Source organism: Eschrichtius robustus, chromosome 1, assembly GCF_028021215.1.
Source record: "Eschrichtius robustus isolate mEscRob2 chromosome 1, mEscRob2.pri, whole genome shotgun sequence".
Classification (NCBI taxonomy): Eukaryota; Metazoa; Chordata; class Mammalia; order Artiodactyla; family Eschrichtiidae; genus Eschrichtius; species Eschrichtius robustus.
The window spans coordinates 195,708,986-195,727,279 of NC_090824.1; the positions used below are offsets into that span (position 1 = coordinate 195,708,986).

Here is an 18,294-nt window from a genome sequence, read left to right on the forward strand (position 1 = left end):
GCCCAGCCAAGAAGTAACCGAGACTGTACCCAGTCCCCAGGGCGGAGGACGGGGTGGGGGGGAGGAAGGCTCCAGGGCGCCCCCGCCCTAACCCCCCGCCCAGCCTTCCCCATTGGTTGGCGCACTCTGTCTCCGGGATGGCAGTGGGAGGGGACCCTTCGTCCTAACCGGCTTATAAAAACTGCGCCCTCGGCGGGGTCCCGTCCTCTGCCACTCTCGCTCCGGGGTCCCCGCGCCAGAGACGCAGCAGCGCTCCCTTTGCCCACACCCACCGCGCCCTCGCGCGCCTCTCCTCCCGGAGCCAGCCCGCGCCACCGCAGCCGCCCAGCCCACCGCCGCCCTCTGCAGTCATGTCCAGCAGGTCCGTGTCCTCGTCCTCCTACCGCAGGATGTTCGGCGGCCCCGGCACCGCGAGCCGGCCGAGCTCCAGCCGGAGCTACGTGACCACGGCCACCCGCACCTACAGCCTGGGCAGCGCGCTGCGCCCCGGCACCAGCCGCAGCCTCTACGCCTCGTCCCCGGGCGGCGTGTACGCCACGCGCTCCGCGGCCGTGCGCCTGCGGAGCAGTGTGCCTGGCGTGCGCCTGCTGCAGGACTCGGTGGACTTCTCGCTGGCCGACGCCATCAACACCGAGTTCAAGAACACCCGCACCAACGAGAAGGTGGAGCTGCAGGAGCTGAACGACCGCTTCGCCAACTACATCGACAAGGTGCGCTTCCTGGAGCAGCAGAACAAGATCCTGCTGGCCGAGCTCGAGCAGCTCAAGGGCCAGGGCAAGTCGCGCCTGGGGGACCTCTACGAGGAGGAGATGCGAGAGCTGCGCCGGCAGGTGGACCAGCTCACCAACGACAAAGCCCGCGTCGAGGTGGAGCGCGACAACCTGTCCGAGGACATCATGCGTCTCCGGGAGAAGTAAGGAGGCGCCCAGGCGGGGCCGCGGGAGGGAAGGAGAGGGGGAGCGGAGCCGCCACGCCCTTGGGGATGTGGCCCGGGCGGCGGCTGCCCGGGGGACAGCGGGGGAGCCGGGCTGTGACTGCTGCGGCGCAGCCCCGCCCTGAACCCAGATCTTTCAAGTTAGCATTTCCCCTCTAGCCCCACTCATTTGCCCAAGAACGCCTGTCTCAAGTTTCAGATTTCTTAAAACTACCGCTTTGTCTGTCCTCGAAGGCCCTTGCAAACGGTGCATGCGATTTCCCCAAACTTTGAGAAAGTTTCCTGCCCCACTCCCCCACACACCACCCCCCCCCCCCCCGCCCCGGCGGGCTGCCAGCCCCGGGGCCGTGCAGGGAGCGAGACAAAGGGACTGCAGAGCCTCCTCCGGGGCGGGGTGGTGGCGGTCGTCTCGCAGGTCGTGGTGGCGACCGTGATTGCCTTTCCACGCGGTGGCCAAGGCCCCGCTAAAACTAGCCGAGGGCAGCAGCAGCCCTAAAAGCCGCGGTCGCTGGGTGCCCGCGGAGGTGGCGCAGCAGCGCTGGTCTGGCGGCCACGGCGGGGTGTTTGGGTGTGGTCGCCCCGCCCCTGGCGGTTTCCCCGTGCCCCTGTGGTTAATGCGCGCCTGTTTCAGGTTGCAGGAGGAGATGCTTCAGAGGGAGGAAGCCGAGAGCACCCTGCAGTCTTTCAGACAGGTTTGTAGATTCTGTTCCCACTCGCAGCCACCGGACGCCACCCACCCACGCGCCCCACGGGCAATTCTAAAAGTTACTTTAACCCAAGTATGTACGTCGTGCCAAACTTCACGTCTGCGCTCCAAGCCCCCTAGTGGCAGAGAGACCACAGTTCGGAGCTGCTCCGGACAAAAACCCTTGAATGATCAAACCGTTCTCTAGGACATAAAGGGAAGTCTTTAACTTTTTACTTTGTTTCAAGATTTTTTTCCCAAGAAATCATTTGTTTTCGTTTCACTTTTGCAACACGTTGATATTCTGATCTCGAACAGTTACAGTTTGATTTAGATGGCGGTTTGCCAAAGTCAAGTTGGCTACCTTTTACAGGGCCGCCAAAAGCGCAGTTCTGCCCTGTAGTTTCAAATGTAAAATGTATTGGAGGATAAGAAACTTAGTTTAACTGGACTTAAGCCAGCAAGTTTCTTTTCTTCGCTGCAAGTTCTACTGTGGCCCTAAGGTCAGATAGAAGTATCCCTATGCACAACTATTTTGTGACCTAATAAGGGTGAGAAGGAGCCATCTGTCCCCTTGGCTGAAAGGTATTAATGGTTTCTACAGGCTTCACTATGGAATGTAGATACAGACATCCTGGCAAGTGGGGCCGTTCTGGCCGGAAAGAATAGAAGTCTTTGTGTTCCCAGAGACGCTTTGCAACAGGCTGCATTCTTACTGACTATGTCATGATGCAAGCACCGTTCTAATTGGACACAAGTATTTGCTAACATCCGTTATCTAATATCTGGCCCAGACTCCCAAGTATGTGATGTGAAGGGTTCTTAAAGCTACAGTCATACCTCACATGTGGAAAGGCCTTTGTTTTTTGAACCTTTGCATTCTTTAGCATGTTCTCTCCATAAAGCATAAACCTGAAAATGAAGAATGGGATTTTAAGTAAAAGGTTTTCTTGCTCCAAAGATAGATGGCCTTAAATGATTTTTAACTTAAAATTGGAATCCCAAAGCAGGAAGAGTCGCCAGCAGAGTTGCATTCTCCTGAGCACTTACTGGGATGGCTGTAAAAGCTCCTTCAGACGAACAGTCTAGAATAACATTTTGAAGCAGAAATACATTTACCAAATTAAACACAGCAATGAGTAGTTTATTTCAGTCATGGACCATTTCTGATCATCATGTCTGTAATGTTTTCTACCCCCAGTAGTAACCTCATATAAAACAATATTAGTATAAATTGTCCCTATTTAGGGATGAGGTAAAACCCCTCATATTCTCTTCGAAGAAGTAGAATGACACATTGAACTTTTTTATAGAGAGTAGTAAATCATCTTGTATATCTTTTGTAGGGTTTAACAGCAAGCAAAAATGAAATTTTTTCCCCAAGCCTGATCTTTTTTTATCACTTATTCCTCATTCATTTTTCCATGAAGGTGATAGAAGCATGTCAATATTTTAAGACTGTAAGGCTATAAACTGTACTCCAAATATAATTGATTACAAGATAAGAGGTATAAAAATCCTCATGACATTCCCTTAAGGGGAAATTAAGTCTTTGGGATGTAGCAGTTTACAAATGGTGGAAACAGAGAAGTTGACCAGAGCAGCAAAAATTTTACATACGGTTAACCCCGTATGCATTTCGATCAGTCATTCTGAAACAAGCTAAGGAACCAAACTGACACAGTTGTAAGTGAAAAAGATGTGGACACACCCTTGTGGGATGAGATAGGGGAGTTCCGGGGAAAAATCTACCAGAGAAAGCAAAGCAAATACAGTTCAGGGTTACACTTCTTGTTCCTTATTTGCCTGAACTACGTTTTTGCCAGGGCACATCCTGAACTGGAGTATAAATCTAGCCTTGTAACTTGAATGCCAGATGACTTGCTTGGGATCCCAAGGATAAATTTCAAAAGATTTGAGTGGGGGGGCGGGGGGGTGGAAAGAGCTTATGTACTATCTGCTGAAACTTCTGGAGCACTAATTTGTTCTGCACGTTCTCATGTACACACGAAGTTGTGAAACCTGACCAACTCCCATTATCCTACTATGCCATGATGCCAACCCCCCAAAATGCTGTGGCATTGATTTTCTAGATTTAAAAAAGTTAATAGAAACTTCACTGATATAATGTGGATTCAATAATAATTGATTGACTGCAGCCTGCCACGTTGGCATACACTTATTTATTTATTTTAAAGTTGTCTACTGGTCACCTTGAGTACCACTCAGCGGACCACATTTCCAACTGGTTAATGAAGAAAAGAAAACAGAGTATGTTGTAGCACTGGGTGATTGACAAACTTGCTCGAAGGTTATAAAATCCGTCAATGCCCGTCGGTATAATAAAGAGCCATAAGTTCCTATAGTTCACTGGAAATGAACACCTGGGGTAGGCCGCAGACTTCAGCATCCTCCTTCAGGCGCTGTCTTTCCTCTTTCTGAAACAGGATGTGGACAACGCTTCGTTGGCACGTCTGGACCTGGAGCGGAAAGTGGAGTCCTTGCAAGAAGAGATTGCCTTCTTGAAGAAACTCCATGATGAGGTGAGAGCAGTCACAGTTTGTGAACCATCGTGGGTGAAGCTGCCACCGCCCCGTACTTGGCACGCTGACCTCCTGTCTTTTCTCTCCTCAGGAAATCCAGGAGCTGCAGGCCCAGATTCAAGAACAGCACGTCCAAATCGATATGGATGTTTCCAAGCCCGACCTCACGGCTGCCCTGCGTGACGTCCGCCAGCAGTACGAGAGCGTGGCCGCCAAGAACCTCCAGGAGGCTGAGGAATGGTACAAGTCCAAGGTGCGAAACGAGCGAGTGTGGCCCGGACGGAAGAAAAGCGTTCTTTTCTGAAAACGCTCTACCTGCCTGCAGTGATTCCTAAGTACCTTTTCGCTGCCAAGTTTAGCTGGCTTTTCCTCCTGCGCGAGTTTTATCTCTTGCTGCACCCTCCCCACGACTCACACCCCCTCCGTTAGAATAGCAGACGCCCTTGCCACTGCCCCGCTGTCACCCTCCTTCCAGGTTACCCCCTTGCCCTTGACCTCCGCCCTTTGAAAACGAGGGAGACAGAGGGAATTTCTACTTGGAAATCTCCACATTGGCCTTCCACCTCATTTCCTTTGGTTTTCAAAACAAATCGGGCGTATCCTGGGACACGTTGCGATTTGAGCTCTGAGTGTAAAAGTTGGTTGGTATCCTGCCTTATTTTCGTATCTGTCTTGTTTGCCATCTTTAAGCCGTCTCCGTCATCCAGGCCAGGTAGAACCTCAGAGGACGTGTGGACAAGGCACGTGGGTGACCCAGGTTTCTGCTTCCTCCCTGACAGTTCGCTGACCTCTCCGAGGCGGCTAACCGCAACAACGATGCCCTGCGCCAGGCCAAGCAGGAGTCGAACGAGTACCGTCGGCAGGTGCAGTCCCTCACCTGCGAGGTGGACGCCCTCAAAGGGACCGTGAGTATCACAGCGCAAGGAGAGAGGGCCGGTCACCAGCTTGGACCCACTTCAGGTGGCCAAGCTCGGGGTGCTATTGGGAGAAAACTTTGTTCAAAGGGAGAAAAATTTACATTTTAGTCCAAAGACAATGAGTCGTCAAGACAGATTCAAAAAGAACTTGGAGATCCCAAGGTTTTAGTTTACCTATATTATTGCTTCCACTAGGAAGGGGACTTGGTACTGGTATTTTCCGCTGAAAATGGGAGCGTTCCCCATTTGCTGCTAGGGGAAATGATTGCAAACGGTCTGGAAATGGTTGGGGGGATAGCTCTGTTTGTTTGTTTGTTTCTGGGAAATAACACCGGCGGCCTTTCTCATCTCTCCTGCAGAACGAGTCTCTGGAACGCCAGATGCGTGAAATGGAAGAGAACTTTTCCGTAGAAGCTGCTAACTACCAAGACACTATTGGCCGCCTGCAGGACGAGATTCAGAACATGAAGGAAGAGATGGCCCGTCACCTGCGTGAATACCAGGATCTGCTGAATGTTAAGATGGCTCTCGACATCGAGATTGCCACCTACAGGAAGCTGCTGGAAGGAGAGGAGAGCAGGTAGGGAACGGGGGCTCGTGGGAGTGAATGCCAAGCTGCCCTGGGTGAGGTATCATGCCCCTTGCTTTCCATGCATCATCTCATTTCATCTTCAGAGCCTTTCTTCAAGGTAGCTATTTACCACTTTTTACAGATGAGGAACCTTCAGTTCAGATCTGGAGATTTGAGTTCCTTGTCCTAGTCAGTTAATCAATATCTGAGCTGGGATTTCAACCTACGATTGATTCTGTGAAAACCAAGAGTCACTCTGTCACACCTCCAGCCCCTTGGAGAAAATGCTTGGAGTAAAATATTTAAATGTACTAATGAGACCGATCATAGGTAAATGCTTCTGAAGCGAATCCCTCACCTGTGGATTGTAAATCTTCTTATTTGATGAAAATGAGAAGTGTATAAATGTATTCCTTGTTGTTTTCCAAAAAATTTACTGTTTTTCTTCACCTCTTTCTAGGATTGCTCTGCCTCTTCCAAACTTTTCTTCCCTGAACCTGAGGGGTAAGTATTTGACTGTCCTTCATGAAGTATTTTATTTTATTTTTTCGGCTGCACTGCGCGGCATGTGGGCTCTTAGTTCCCCCACCAGGGATCAGACCCAGGCCCCCTGCAGTGGAAGCACGGAGTCCTAACCACTGGACCGCCAGGGAAGTCCCTATGAAAAATTTTAGCAGCTTGTAACCATTCTGTTTATAAAGCACTCATTTTTAAAATGATACTTGAAAAATGCCATACAAGAGAGAATTCTCTTAAGATAGGCATAATTTTCAAACAAGTACTGTCTTACATTTTCTACGTCCAGTTAAAGTGAAATTCCATTTTTTTCCCCTCCTGTTGGAGCATACACTAAAGTCGTCCATCTCATCCTGATGCTACAGTGTTGTTAGCCTCTGGGTTTTAAAACAGGTGATAGTCTTTAGAATTATTTGGGGAATAGTGCTTTAAACAATCATGAACAAAAAAATCATAATTCTTTGGACAAAATCGTCTCTTTGTCGTTTTAAAAATTTCATTTTTACTCATTTTGGGCCTGTTTTCGTTATTCAGAAACCAATCTGGATTCACTCCCTCTGGTTGACACCCATTCAAAAAGGACGCTTCTGATTAAGACGGTTGAAACCAGAGACGGACAGGTTGGTAACTTTATATCGAAACGCAAGTAATTTCAGACAGGCAGTGATAAACTTTTAGATCAGTAAGTCTATCTCAGATACAGCTAGCTAATTTGGGAGGTTTCAGTTTCACTCACGCCTCCTAAAAAGAGAATAGGTCTCTTCTTCCGGCACTGCACACAGCCATCTAATTATTTGGCTTCTAGATGTGAAGGTGGGAGAGTAGTCTGCCTTTGTCTAAAATTAGTGATTTCCTTTGGTGCTTGATTTGAAACAGGAGTACCGCTTCCTTAAGTTAACTTCCTAAACTAGTTTCATTAGACTGCCTCAATAGCAGGAATGTTTTGATCCTGGACATATGGCCTCCCCTGGACACTCCTAGACCCTGTCATGATGTAATACAAGGACATGCCATATGATCAAGTAGTTTCTCATTACCTCTCTATGCCAGGAAAAGAAATGGTCAAAATGTATCGTAATCTTCATGTAATCTTCCCTTGCACATAAAATGTACTTGCTGTACATTTTAATATGTTTTCATTGCTTTTAAACTTTGCTGATTATTACAGCATTCTTCTTCATAAATACAGTATTTTTTAAGTTTATTTTTTTAAGTCATAACTTTCTATCAGTTACGTATTTTGCCTACCGGTGAAGCGCGTCTTACATATGTATCTGTTCCTGCTCTCTGTGACCCTTGGTCACGCAGAACCAACGTAATCTTCCAACTTTCACAATAAATTATATGCCTTTCCTAGGATTTTTCTTTGACATGCTTTATGGGGTAATTTAATCATTAGTATGTAGTATTATATTTGATTTGAGTTCTGTTTTTCTTAACAGGTTATCAACGAAACTTCCCAGCATCACGATGATCTGGAATAAAAACTGCACGTAATCCATGCGGCAAAATACTACCAGTGAGAATAAAAAAGAAATCCGTATCTTAAAGAAACAGCTTTCAAGTGCCTTTCTGCAGTTTTTTCAGGAGTGCAAGATAGATTTGAATAGGAATAAGCTCTAGTTCTTGACAACCAACACTCGTAAAAGATTTAGAAAAAAGTTTACAACATAATCTAGTTTACCGAAGACGCCTTGTGCTAGAATACTTTTTAAAAAGTATTTTTGAATACCATTAAAACTGCTTTTTTCCATCAAGTATCTGACCAACTTGTTTCTGCTTCAATAAATCTTTGGAAAACTCTTTTGGTGTCTTGCTTATTTGATATCTAAACAATTCTCTAAATTTTATGACAATATATGTTTTGGTTAAATATTTTTTGATCTTATTGGTCAAATTCTCACAAAATCAAGGTTAGGTTAACTTGAGAAATTCAACTTTATGCTTGCAGCGTAGCTCTTAATTTGGCCATTTTATTAGACAGACCTTGCTTCTTTTCAATTAAGTTATTTTTAAAATTCATAAATAGATGTTATATAATAAAATAATTTGTAGACAAAATGATGCTAGGTCTTTTCATAAAATGAATCCAGCTGGGTCCATGTCCCTGTGTGATTTCAGTTCTAACAAATAGACCTCCTAAAATTAAAAAAACTTTGACTAAAATGAAAACTGCATTTTGGCATGTGCAGCATATACGTGGCACAAACTCCACTACGGGGGTTAAAGTGTAGGGCAACATCCAGGATATAACGGCCGCATCTTCCATTAGCAAGATGCAGAGAAATGGGACAAGTTCATTTAGTTCCAACATGGGAAACTACCCTGCTTTTCTGTGTGTATATCTATACCTATATGTGATACCTAAATCTATATATCCACCTACAGATATTTTTAAAGACTTGTGCTTTGGGGGAGTGATGTTAGACACAAAATAAAGGAAAATCCTTAGCTGTTCATTGGGAGGTGAAATTAACACGTGTGAGTCATGTGGTAAAATGATGCTAGTCTCTGATCAGCTTTCAAAACCTAGAGCAATGAGAATGAAGTGCTGTGGTCATGAAAACCTTCCTACAGGTCACACAACGTGAGCAGAGTTGAGGAAGAGGGATAAAGTCAAATAAATGCAAGAGGGAGGGTATTGCCTGGAAGCAATAGAGTTTTAATGGCCCAATGTGTGTTCTGGAGGGAAATTTCCTTTGAGTAAGAAGTTCCTAGACTTAAGTCCCAATTTCCTGTATTACTAGGATTCCCTCTCCTCCAGGAATGATGTGGTAGGCATTCCTTGTTTTTTGTGTTTTTTTTGCGGGGGGGGCGGGGGGGGGAGCCACGCAGCACCCGGGATCTTAGGTCCCTGACCAGGGATCGAACCTGTGCCCCCTGCAGTGGAAGCGTGGAGTCTTAACCACTGGACCGCCAGGAAAGTCCCTCCTTGTAATTTTTAAGTGTTTGCATCTACCTCTTGGTAGAGTTGCTCAGGGGAAAGTAAGATGGTTTACGCTTAGTTTAACTAAATGCCAGGCACTGTGCTAAGTAATATTAGTTGTGATTTTCATCATTTTTGATACTGTGGGTACCACATGAGTAAAGAAAGAATTGGCCCAGGGAAGTGACCCCTAGTCAGGGTGATTTACATTCTAGTTTGTGTAGGATGGTCTTGGTTTATGCTTACTTATTAATAATGCCCCCCTTTCAGACTCACAAGTGTACTAATTTGAACAACAGCTTCTATCTGGTCATCCTACCCTTAGCATAATCTTTTTTTTTTTAATTAATTTTTATTGGAGTCTAGTTGCTTTACAATGTTGTGTTAGTTTCTGCTGCACAGCAAAGTGTATCAGCTCTATGTATACATATATCCCCTGTCTTTTGGATTTCCTTCCCATTGAGTTCACCACAGAGCACTGAGTACCTACCCTTAGCATAATCTTATAGGAAAGGATATTTCTGCTGAGACTCCTTGAGTAGTCCTGCACCCCACCCTCACCCCACCCCCATATTTGAACACTGATGTGTTAAGTTACCTAATCAGCATTTGCCAGAGCAAACATCCATCCCGGGGCTTGGGCCCTGAAGAAACTTCTTCTATTTGATTTTTGGGTTTGTTTTTTGTTCTTTAGTCATTTTCACCACATTCCTCTCAGCCTCTCAGTCCTATTACTCCTGTCTCTTCATCTCTACCCTACCTTTGGCTTAGGAGGGTCATCCAGAGAAGACACTGGCCCCATATTAGTTTTCTTCAAGCATATAACCCTTCATTATTAAAAAAAAGAAAGAAAGGAAGAAAGAAAGAAAGAGGGGAAGGAAGGAAGGAACGAAGGAAGGAAGGAAGGAAGGAAGAAGGAAGGAAGGAAGCTATAGTTCCCCCCTCACCCCTCCTCCCAGGGGAAGAGGACCCAACATGACAAATTCTGCCCAAATACTTTGAGACTAGCGGGCTCCCCTCCCTTAAAAATTCCATATAGCTCTTTCTAAAATCACCTCCCTGAAACAAAAAAGATGAGCTTGCCTCCCTTATCTGCGACTGTCAGAAATTAGCCCTTCTGAAAAGCCTCACAGGGCCCCGCCTCGTAGGAATTCAAATCTATTTAAGTCTTTTAAATGTTTATCTTTAATTACATGGCTAGCATTTTCCTTACCTGCCACTTTGAAAAATGAATAAAAAGAAACGATGTTCTCACCACCTATGGTGAAGTAAAGATGAATGCTTGGTTCTTTTATGTATAACATTAATCCCAGATTAAAGGAGATTAAAAAAAAAGTAGGGGACGGGGAGAAGAAAACAATGACATAGAGTGTGAAGTCTCAAAAAAGTTACCAAGGGGACGGTGCAGTCTGTGGAAATACTGTGAAAATTAAGTCCTGCTAAGTTTTCCCACCGTCGTGATAGATGGACGAGGTGGCTGGTGACAGAGACAGACGTCTGACTGAGTTACAGCGTGTCTATCGTGAGGTCCCTCTTCCCATGACCAGCCTCTGACAAAGGCGCTGGGAAAGGAACTCTCCTTTCCAAGGCTGTGGGACTAAAGGAGGAACTGTGTGTGGTGATGGGGGACGGGTGGGAGGACACCAGCTTCCCCTGGTCTTTTCCTGAAGAAAACAAGGTTGAAGCAGACCCTATGCCCCAAAGAAGGCTCTCTCCCCAACCTGCCAGGCTTCAGCTAAACAAAGGGTCTCTGTAAATCTGCTGGGGCTGCCATAACAAAGTAACGCAGACTGGGTGGTGTAAGTAGCAGAAATTAATTTTCTCATAGCTCTGGAGGCTGGAAGTCCAAAATCAAGGTGCTGGCAGGGTTGGTTTCTCCTGAGGCCTCTCCCCTTAGGTAATCTCTTCTTGTAAGGAAACCAGTCACATTGGATTAGGTCAAATGAGCTCATTTTACCTTAATCACCTCTTTAAAGACCCCATGTATTTCCAAATACAGTCACATTCTGAGTTAAGACTCAACACACAGGTGTGGGAAGGGGGTATGGGGGACATGGGGGCAAGGGACACAAATTCAGCCCACAACAGAAGTCATAGTTAAACATTTGGAGAACATTCTCCTTGTCTGTACTTGAACTAGGTCTGTGATGGACATTTTCAAAAGGCCGTAAGTTTGCAAAGTCACTGAAGGTTAATACACTGCTTAAAGGTTTGTGGCCATTTGTGACTGGTCAACTTCTCCGTTTTCTTAAATCCCCTCTCAAGGTAGAGAACAGTTTTGAGACAAATGCTCTGGAGACTTTCTCTACACAGCTACCCTGTAAGGCAAGTATTTCTTTTAGGGCACGGTGGGAGGTGAGCAGACAGCCATGGAAGGTTCTGGGAGAGTCACAGGCTGCTCTCAGATGAAGATTTTCCACAGTCCAAGAAGACCAGTCTAAACATTCGAGTTCCCTGTATGTATCAGGCACTGTGCTGGGTGTTGGCTGGACAACCACAGTCTGCTCCTTTACTGAGTTCATAGTCTACCAGTCTCGTTGGGGAAGAACAGTGCTATGAACTGTTTGTGTCCCCCCTCCAATTCATATGCTGAAATCCTAACCCCCAATGTGATGGCATTAGGAGGTGGGGCCTTTGGGAGGTGATGAATTAATTAATTGTGGGAGGTAGTTCATGAGGTGGAGCCCTCATGAATGGGATTAGTGTCCTTTAAAAAGACACAGAGAACTTGGTTTCCCTCTGCTCTGCTCTCTGCCCTGGGAGGATACCAGTAGAAGCCTACAAAGAGAAGCAGGCTCTCATCGGACACCGGATCTGCTGGCGCCTTGATCTTGGACTTCCAGCCTCCAGAACTGTGAGAAGTGAATTTCTGTTGTTTAAGCCCCCCAGGCCACGGTATTCTGTTACAGCATTCTGAACTAAGGCAAACAGGGGATGTTGTGTACGAGGTGTTGGATGCATCTTACTTCCCAAATGTTGCAAAGAGGCTACACAGGTCACTTCAGGTCAATTCAGTTCTACTCAGGCTGACCTAAGGTGGAGAAAGTTCTTGTTCTGTCCTTGGCATTCAGACCGTGGCTTCCAGGCCTGACGATGATCAGAATTCAATACAGGCCTCTGTCTCTCCAGAATATGAAATTTTCTCTATATTTTCCTTTATTTTATCACATTAATTGTAATTATTTCTTTTTTAGAAAGTATTTTATTTTTAATTTTTTAAAATTAATTAATTTATTATTTTTTTGGCTGTGTCGGTTCTTAGTTGAGGTACGTGGGATCTTTGTTGCGGCATGAAAGATCTTTCGTTGCAGCACGTAGGCTTCTCTCTAGTTGTGGCGTGCGGGTTCCTCTCTAGTTGCGGCACGTGGGATTCTCTCTAGTTGTGGTGTGCGGGTTTTTCTCCCTCTAGTTGTGGTGTGTGGGCTCCAGAGTGCATGGGCTCTGTAGCTTGCGGCACGCAGGCTCTCATTTGAGGCATGCGGGCTCAGTAGTTGCGGCGCACGGGCTTAGTTGCCTGGTGGCATGTGGGATTTTTGTTCCCAGGCCCGGGATCGAACCTGAGTCCCCTGCGTTGGAAGGTGGATTCTTTACTGCTGGACCACCAGGGAAGTCCCTATTATTTCTTAATGTTTGTTTAAAGGTCTTTGTCTGCTCGTGTCAATATGTGAATCACGTGTGAATTTGTTTACAGTGTCTGTTTTCTCTTTTGGTTTTTGATTATTTGGTCCTATTTTTTTTTTTAGCACACCTCATAGTTTTTTACTGCATGCTGAACATTTTAAATGAATGCTTGTTTAGGCTCTGGACAATGTCTTCATTCTCTAAAAAGGAAGAATAGTTTTCTTTTCACAGGCAAATAGAGTACCAGTGGGTCACCTTGATCCTGGTAAGGGTTAGTTACAGTTTTTGTTAGGTCTTGTCTATTTTAACTCCATTATCTTAGTACTGGTCCTCACCTCTCAAATGTGTTCCTTAGCCCCAGGATAGGACATTTCTGGGTCTCAGCTACAGCCTGGATGCATTTATCAAAGCCCTTCCACTTTGGCAGACACTCTAGTCTGCTCAGCTTTTAGTTTCCTTGCTACTATTTTCTGCTGGGTTTCTTGGAGTCTCACCCTGAACCTACACAGCCTAGGAGGTGGCCAACAATTTGAATGCTTCTCTGTCAACTTAGCCTAGTAAGAATATCGTTTTATGTTGAGCTCTCTCCCCCGTTTAGAAACTGCCCTCGTGGAAAAAACCAAGCGAATGTGGATTTCACCTTGGAGTCTTTGCTTCTCTGAAGGAATATAGCCCTTAATCTCCATTCTTGACTGTATTGGTTGCTCTCAAAATAATTACACAGTTGCGTGCATGTTTGTGTCTGCTCGCGCGTGTATGTGTGTATGTGTGTGCTCCAGCTGTCATAGTTGTTTTCATGGAGTAGACAGGTATTCAGTTATCAATTACCACTATGAACCATACAATTATAAAACTCAGCAGCTTAGAACAATTTATGATTCTGTGGGTTGACCAGACTCAGCTGGGGAGCCTTTACTTGGGATCATTCATGCAATTGCCGTCAGGCGGTAGCTCAGGCTGGGGTCATCTGAAGCCTTCACTGGACTTGACATAGAAGATGACTTCTTCACTCTTAAGTCTCTTGTCTCAGTGTTCTTTGCCTTCTTTCACTTTCCAGATATTGTCTCATAATCCATGGCTTAGGTTTCTCGCAGCGTGGTCTGAGGATAGTTATACTTCTTACAGTTTGACCCACTGCTAAGAGGCAGGAAGCAGAAATATCCAGGTTTGATAAAGGGCTATGTCTGTAAATAACACAGTGTAATTTCCACGGCATTCCATCCGTCAAACCAGCCACAGAGACCACCCAAATTCCAGGGTGGAGAATTAGACTCTATCTCTCCACGTGGAAGTGGCAAGGTCACATTACAGAAGAGCATGTGGAATGAGAGCGAACGTTGTGGCCATCTTTGGAAAATACAGATTGCCATAGAGGTTAAAACCAGAAGTCCCAATCAAAACTGACTTAAGACGATAAAAAAACCTGAATAGTCTTTCTTAAAAGAAAATATCGAGAACAGGGGACTTCCCTGGCGGTCCAATGGTTAAGACTTCACCTTCCAATACAGGGCGTGCGGGTTCGATCCCTGGTCAGGGAGCTAAGATGCCACATGCCTCGCAGCCAAAAAACCAAATCATAAAACAGAAGGAATGTTGTAACAAATTCAGTAAAGACTTTAAAAATGGTCCACGTCAAAAAAGAGAAAATATCAAGAACAGATATCCCAGCAGTTGAATTCCGCCAAATATGTAATGTATATATTCCAAATCATCACAAACATTTTCAAATCATAAAAATGAGAGAACCTTTTCTAACTCATTATATGAAGAAAGCATAACCTTAATCCCCAAATGAGACAAAGACCCAGTAGGAGATGAACACTGCAGGTCAACTTTCTTCGTGGATAGAGATGCAAATATCCTCACAAAACATCAGCACACTAACTTGTGTTGGCTGAGGTTCTTTGAACAGCAAAAGATGGAATTAGATGTACAAGGGATTTATTTTTTTTATTTTTTATTTTTTTTGCGGATTTTAATAAAATTTTAATAATGTTGGTAAGGAGCCAAATCACAAATGCCCCAGAATATGGAATCCAAAACCTCAGAGACAAAATAAAAACTCATAAAGATGTAAGAGCACTTTAAAACGGTCATAATCTTTAGGATAAAGAAACCATTTTCTCAGCGAAGGTACTGAGCACATTTAATAAAAATGAAATGAGATTAAAGACAAGGTGCACTGCTACCCATTCCCCAAATCGAAGTGATTAAAAAGGTGAGATGTGTGCCAATGAAGGCAGGGCACCAGGAGCACAAGTGAGCTCCCATCACCAAGAGATGTGGACGGAACTGACACCTCCTCACATCCCTTTCACTTACAGGATAGGAGACAGCAGCCCTGGAAATGAACCGTGCTGGCACGTGGGGCAGCCGGTGCGGGCCTCCGCCCCCCGGGGCAGGCTGTGGACCTGGGGGCAACGCAGGGCGACGGGCTGCCTTCCCCGGGAACGACTCATTACTCAAATAAACTAATGTAAGAGCTCCGTTGTCACCCACAAAGCCAGAGTAAGAAGCACGAACAACAGAGGTCCCCACCGCGCAGAGGCGCTCCGCGCACCGCCCTGTGGGGAGCAGGACAGCAGAGCCGGGAAAGAACGCCCGCTCAGTTGCACTCATCATCTGCCAGGACAGGACGAAGGCGCACCCCGTCCAGGGCTTTTGGGTGGGCGGCTGGGCGGCTGGGGGCTCCCTCAGCTCTCGAAAGCAAACACTTAAATGCTGCGTCCTGCGGTTCCTTTCCTTTCCCCAAGGGCATTACATGCCATGCTTCATTCGGCCCGATGTTCAGATCAGCGTGTCTGCTCATCCCGGTAGGAACACAGCCACAGTTATTTGTTTGTCCTCCCAGCACACGTGGCGCTGAAGAGCGGCTGTGAAATGCAGTGGACGACGCACGGCTGATGTTCTTCTGCGCAGCCATGCGCGTCCCAGAGAACCGGGAGACGGGAGGGGAGGCGCCGCTCCAGCCCCGTGCGCACCCACAGCTCCTTTATTTTAAACCCTAAATCGATGGTTTCAACAGATGCAGATTCCACGTGACAGGAGAGCGAGTCAGGAAGATGTGAGCTTTTACATTCTTTAGATGTCGACTTTTGCCGTCCCGGCTATTAAAAAGTTATGTGTAACTTTAAGATGAAAGGCATTAGCAGCTTCTTAGAAGAGGATAATCCCAATCTTCTGGAGGTTTAATGAGATGTAACTCACTGGAGCTTCTGACTCGGTCTGCTGTTAATTGAATCAAAGTCAATGACAATCTGGCTGCACTTTGGTGTGAATTTCCCGAAGGAAACCCCGGCCGTTTCAAACACGAGCCTCGCGGCTGTTGTCTCACTGCTGTCGTGGTATTTATCAGACATGAAAATAACTTCTTTTATCCCTGCCTGGATGATGAGCTTAGCACATTCATTACACAGGAACAAGGCGACATACATGGTACAGCCTTTCACATCTGCTGAGTTTTTTTGTTCATAACGGCATTCAGCTCGGCGTGGCACATCAGTCAATGAACTTTCACTGAGGGCCTACTCTGGCTCAGACAGGATACAGACCCTGGTCCACCGTCCTCCCCAGGCCTCCCGTCTTCAGGGGACGTTGTAAGTGTCCCTGTGAGTCCTGCAGCAGCTCTGCAATCCTGCAGGCAGAGAGCTGAGCTGGGGCCTCTCAGGAGACGCTGGCGGTGCTCACCTTAGCCTATGAACACCACGATTTAGCTGTGTGTAGAAATGAACAGTCTCTGGCATTGTTAAGAAAATCGTAAGGGTATTTGGTATCCAGTATACTATCCGCTGTCCTCCTCCAAGGCAAGAGGTCATCACTACATCCATTTGGCATTCCCTTGTACCCAGTGCCCACAATCTTGTTTTCTGCATTCACGATGCAGGCTCCGACCTGGGAATTTGGATCTTTCCTCCTCTGTGCTGATGAGAAGGCCACTGCCATGAAATACTCAGGCCATTCCAAATAGTCATCACGTTTTTCACAGGGAAATTCGCTCATGCTGGGTCGGCTTAGGGTTGGCGCTCGCTGGTGCCCTGCAGCCCCGATGCAGAACGGATCCAGGGAGACACGTCTGGTCACCGGCCTGGCCGGAAGCCACGCTCCTCCCGCCCCTCGATGCCGACCCCGGGACGCACCCACGCGGCCCCGCCGCCCACGTGGCAGCTCCTCTCGGACCCCCCGGAGGCCGCGGCGCGCCCCGCGAGGTTGCCCAAGCGCCGCCGACCCCTTGCCGTTTCCCCGGCAGCACGTTGGACCGGGATGGGGCGTCCCCGCGGCCGCCCGCTGCCCCGGCCGCCCCTCCGCTCCCGGCCCGCGACCTGCAGGCCGGCGCCCGTCTCCGCCGCCCAAGAGATTTATTTTGATGGATAAATGGGAAGACATAGGAAGAGATAGGTGAGCCTTTAGGCTGCAATACAGGTCTGACACCAGTGAAAGGAGAGAGGGAAAGATGGAATCGTAGGAGTAGCCTCAGACTGCAGTGTTGATTTAAGAAAGTTTCAGCAAAGCCTATGGAAGGTCCTCAAGTCAGTGGCTGGTTAGAAGAGTCCCATGTCCCAAAGGAATGGGTCAGTACTACAGTCTTTACCGTGTTCAGTCACTGGTTTGGGAGCAGCCCAGGGGAAGTGTGTCCTTGACCCAAATGTGGTGGTGAATCCAGAGGGATGACAGTAGGGCCATGAGTCAATTATGTTTCTTGAAACAGGAGATGTAAGTGATGTATCTTCCTCATCACTACACAAATCAAGCAATATATTTAAAAACAATACTTATGTATTCTAATCATATAAAAATAATAAATGTTGCATATAGCTCAGGGGTACAAGAGTATTTTAATATTAAAACTGATTAACATAATTTAACATTTTGACATATGAAAGGAGAAAACCATGATTCACTTAATAGACACAGAAAAAAGTTTCATAAAAGTCAACACCTAATTAATATAAAAACTTTTAGAAGAATAAGAATATAGAGGGACTTCCCTGGTGGCACCGTGGTGAAGAATCTGCCTGCCAATGCAGGGGACACGGGTTCGAGCCCTGGTCTGGGAAGATCCCACATGCCACGGAGCAACCACTGAGCCTGTGCTCTAGAGCCCGCGAGCCACAACTACTGAAGCCTGCACACCTAGAGCCTGTGTTCCACAACAAGAGAAGCCACCGCAATGAGAAGCCTGCGCACCGCAACCAAGAGTAGCCCCCGCTCGCTGCAACTAGAGAAAGCCCGCGCGCAGCAATGAAGACCCAGCGTGGCCAAAAATAAATAAATAAAATAAATAAATTTAAGAATATAAAGAATATTTCTTAACTCAATATGAGGTAGCTATAAGAAAGCAAAAGTAAACATAAAAAACAATGGCGAAATAATATAATTATTCCCTTTAAGATCAAGAAAAACAGGGATACCCACTATCCCTGCTCCTATTCAATACTGTACTACAGGGAAAAAGAATTAAAGACATAGCAATAGAAAGAAGAGATAAAACTGTCATTAATTGCAAATAATATAATTGCTTATTTGGAAAACCCAAAACTATCTACAGATAAATTATGTGCGAAGAAAAGCAAAGAGTTGAGAA

General features: G+C 46.3%; 1 protein-coding gene and 1 pseudogene across 1 annotated transcript; one reads left to right on the plus strand and one right to left on the minus strand.

The window, feature by feature from the left end:
- The first annotated feature begins 201 nt into the window (after nucleotides 1–201).
- Nucleotides 202–7,969, plus strand: VIM (vimentin). Its single transcript, XM_068562029.1, has 9 exons — nucleotides 202–913; nucleotides 1,566–1,626; nucleotides 4,067–4,162; nucleotides 4,254–4,415; nucleotides 4,942–5,067; nucleotides 5,439–5,659; nucleotides 6,111–6,154; nucleotides 6,701–6,786; nucleotides 7,609–7,969. Exons 1-9 carry the CDS (start codon nucleotides 351–353, stop codon nucleotides 7,648–7,650), a joined length of 1,401 nt encoding a protein of 466 aa, XP_068418130.1. The 5' UTR covers nucleotides 202–350; the 3' UTR covers nucleotides 7,651–7,969.
- Nucleotides 7,970–14,717: 6,748 nt separating this feature from the next.
- LOC137761883 (deoxycytidylate deaminase-like) lies at nucleotides 14,718–17,001 on the minus strand (annotated as a pseudogene).
- Nucleotides 17,002–18,294: the final 1,293 nt, after the last annotated feature.

What these genes read in the sequence shown, in the direction of transcription:
- VIM (XM_068562029.1), top strand. Translation starts at nt 351, where the DNA reads ATGTCCAGCAGGTCCGTGTCCTCGTCCTCCTACCGCAGGATGTTCGGC. An exon ending in CCCTGCAGTCTTTCAGACAG is followed by an intron (nt 1,627 to 4,066) that starts GTTTGTAGATTC and finishes TTTCTGAAACAG; the next exon opens with GATGTGGACAACGCTTCGTT. An exon ending in TGGACGCCCTCAAAGGGACC is followed by an intron (nt 5,068 to 5,438) that starts GTGAGTATCACA and finishes TCTCTCCTGCAG; the next exon opens with AACGAGTCTCTGGAACGCCA.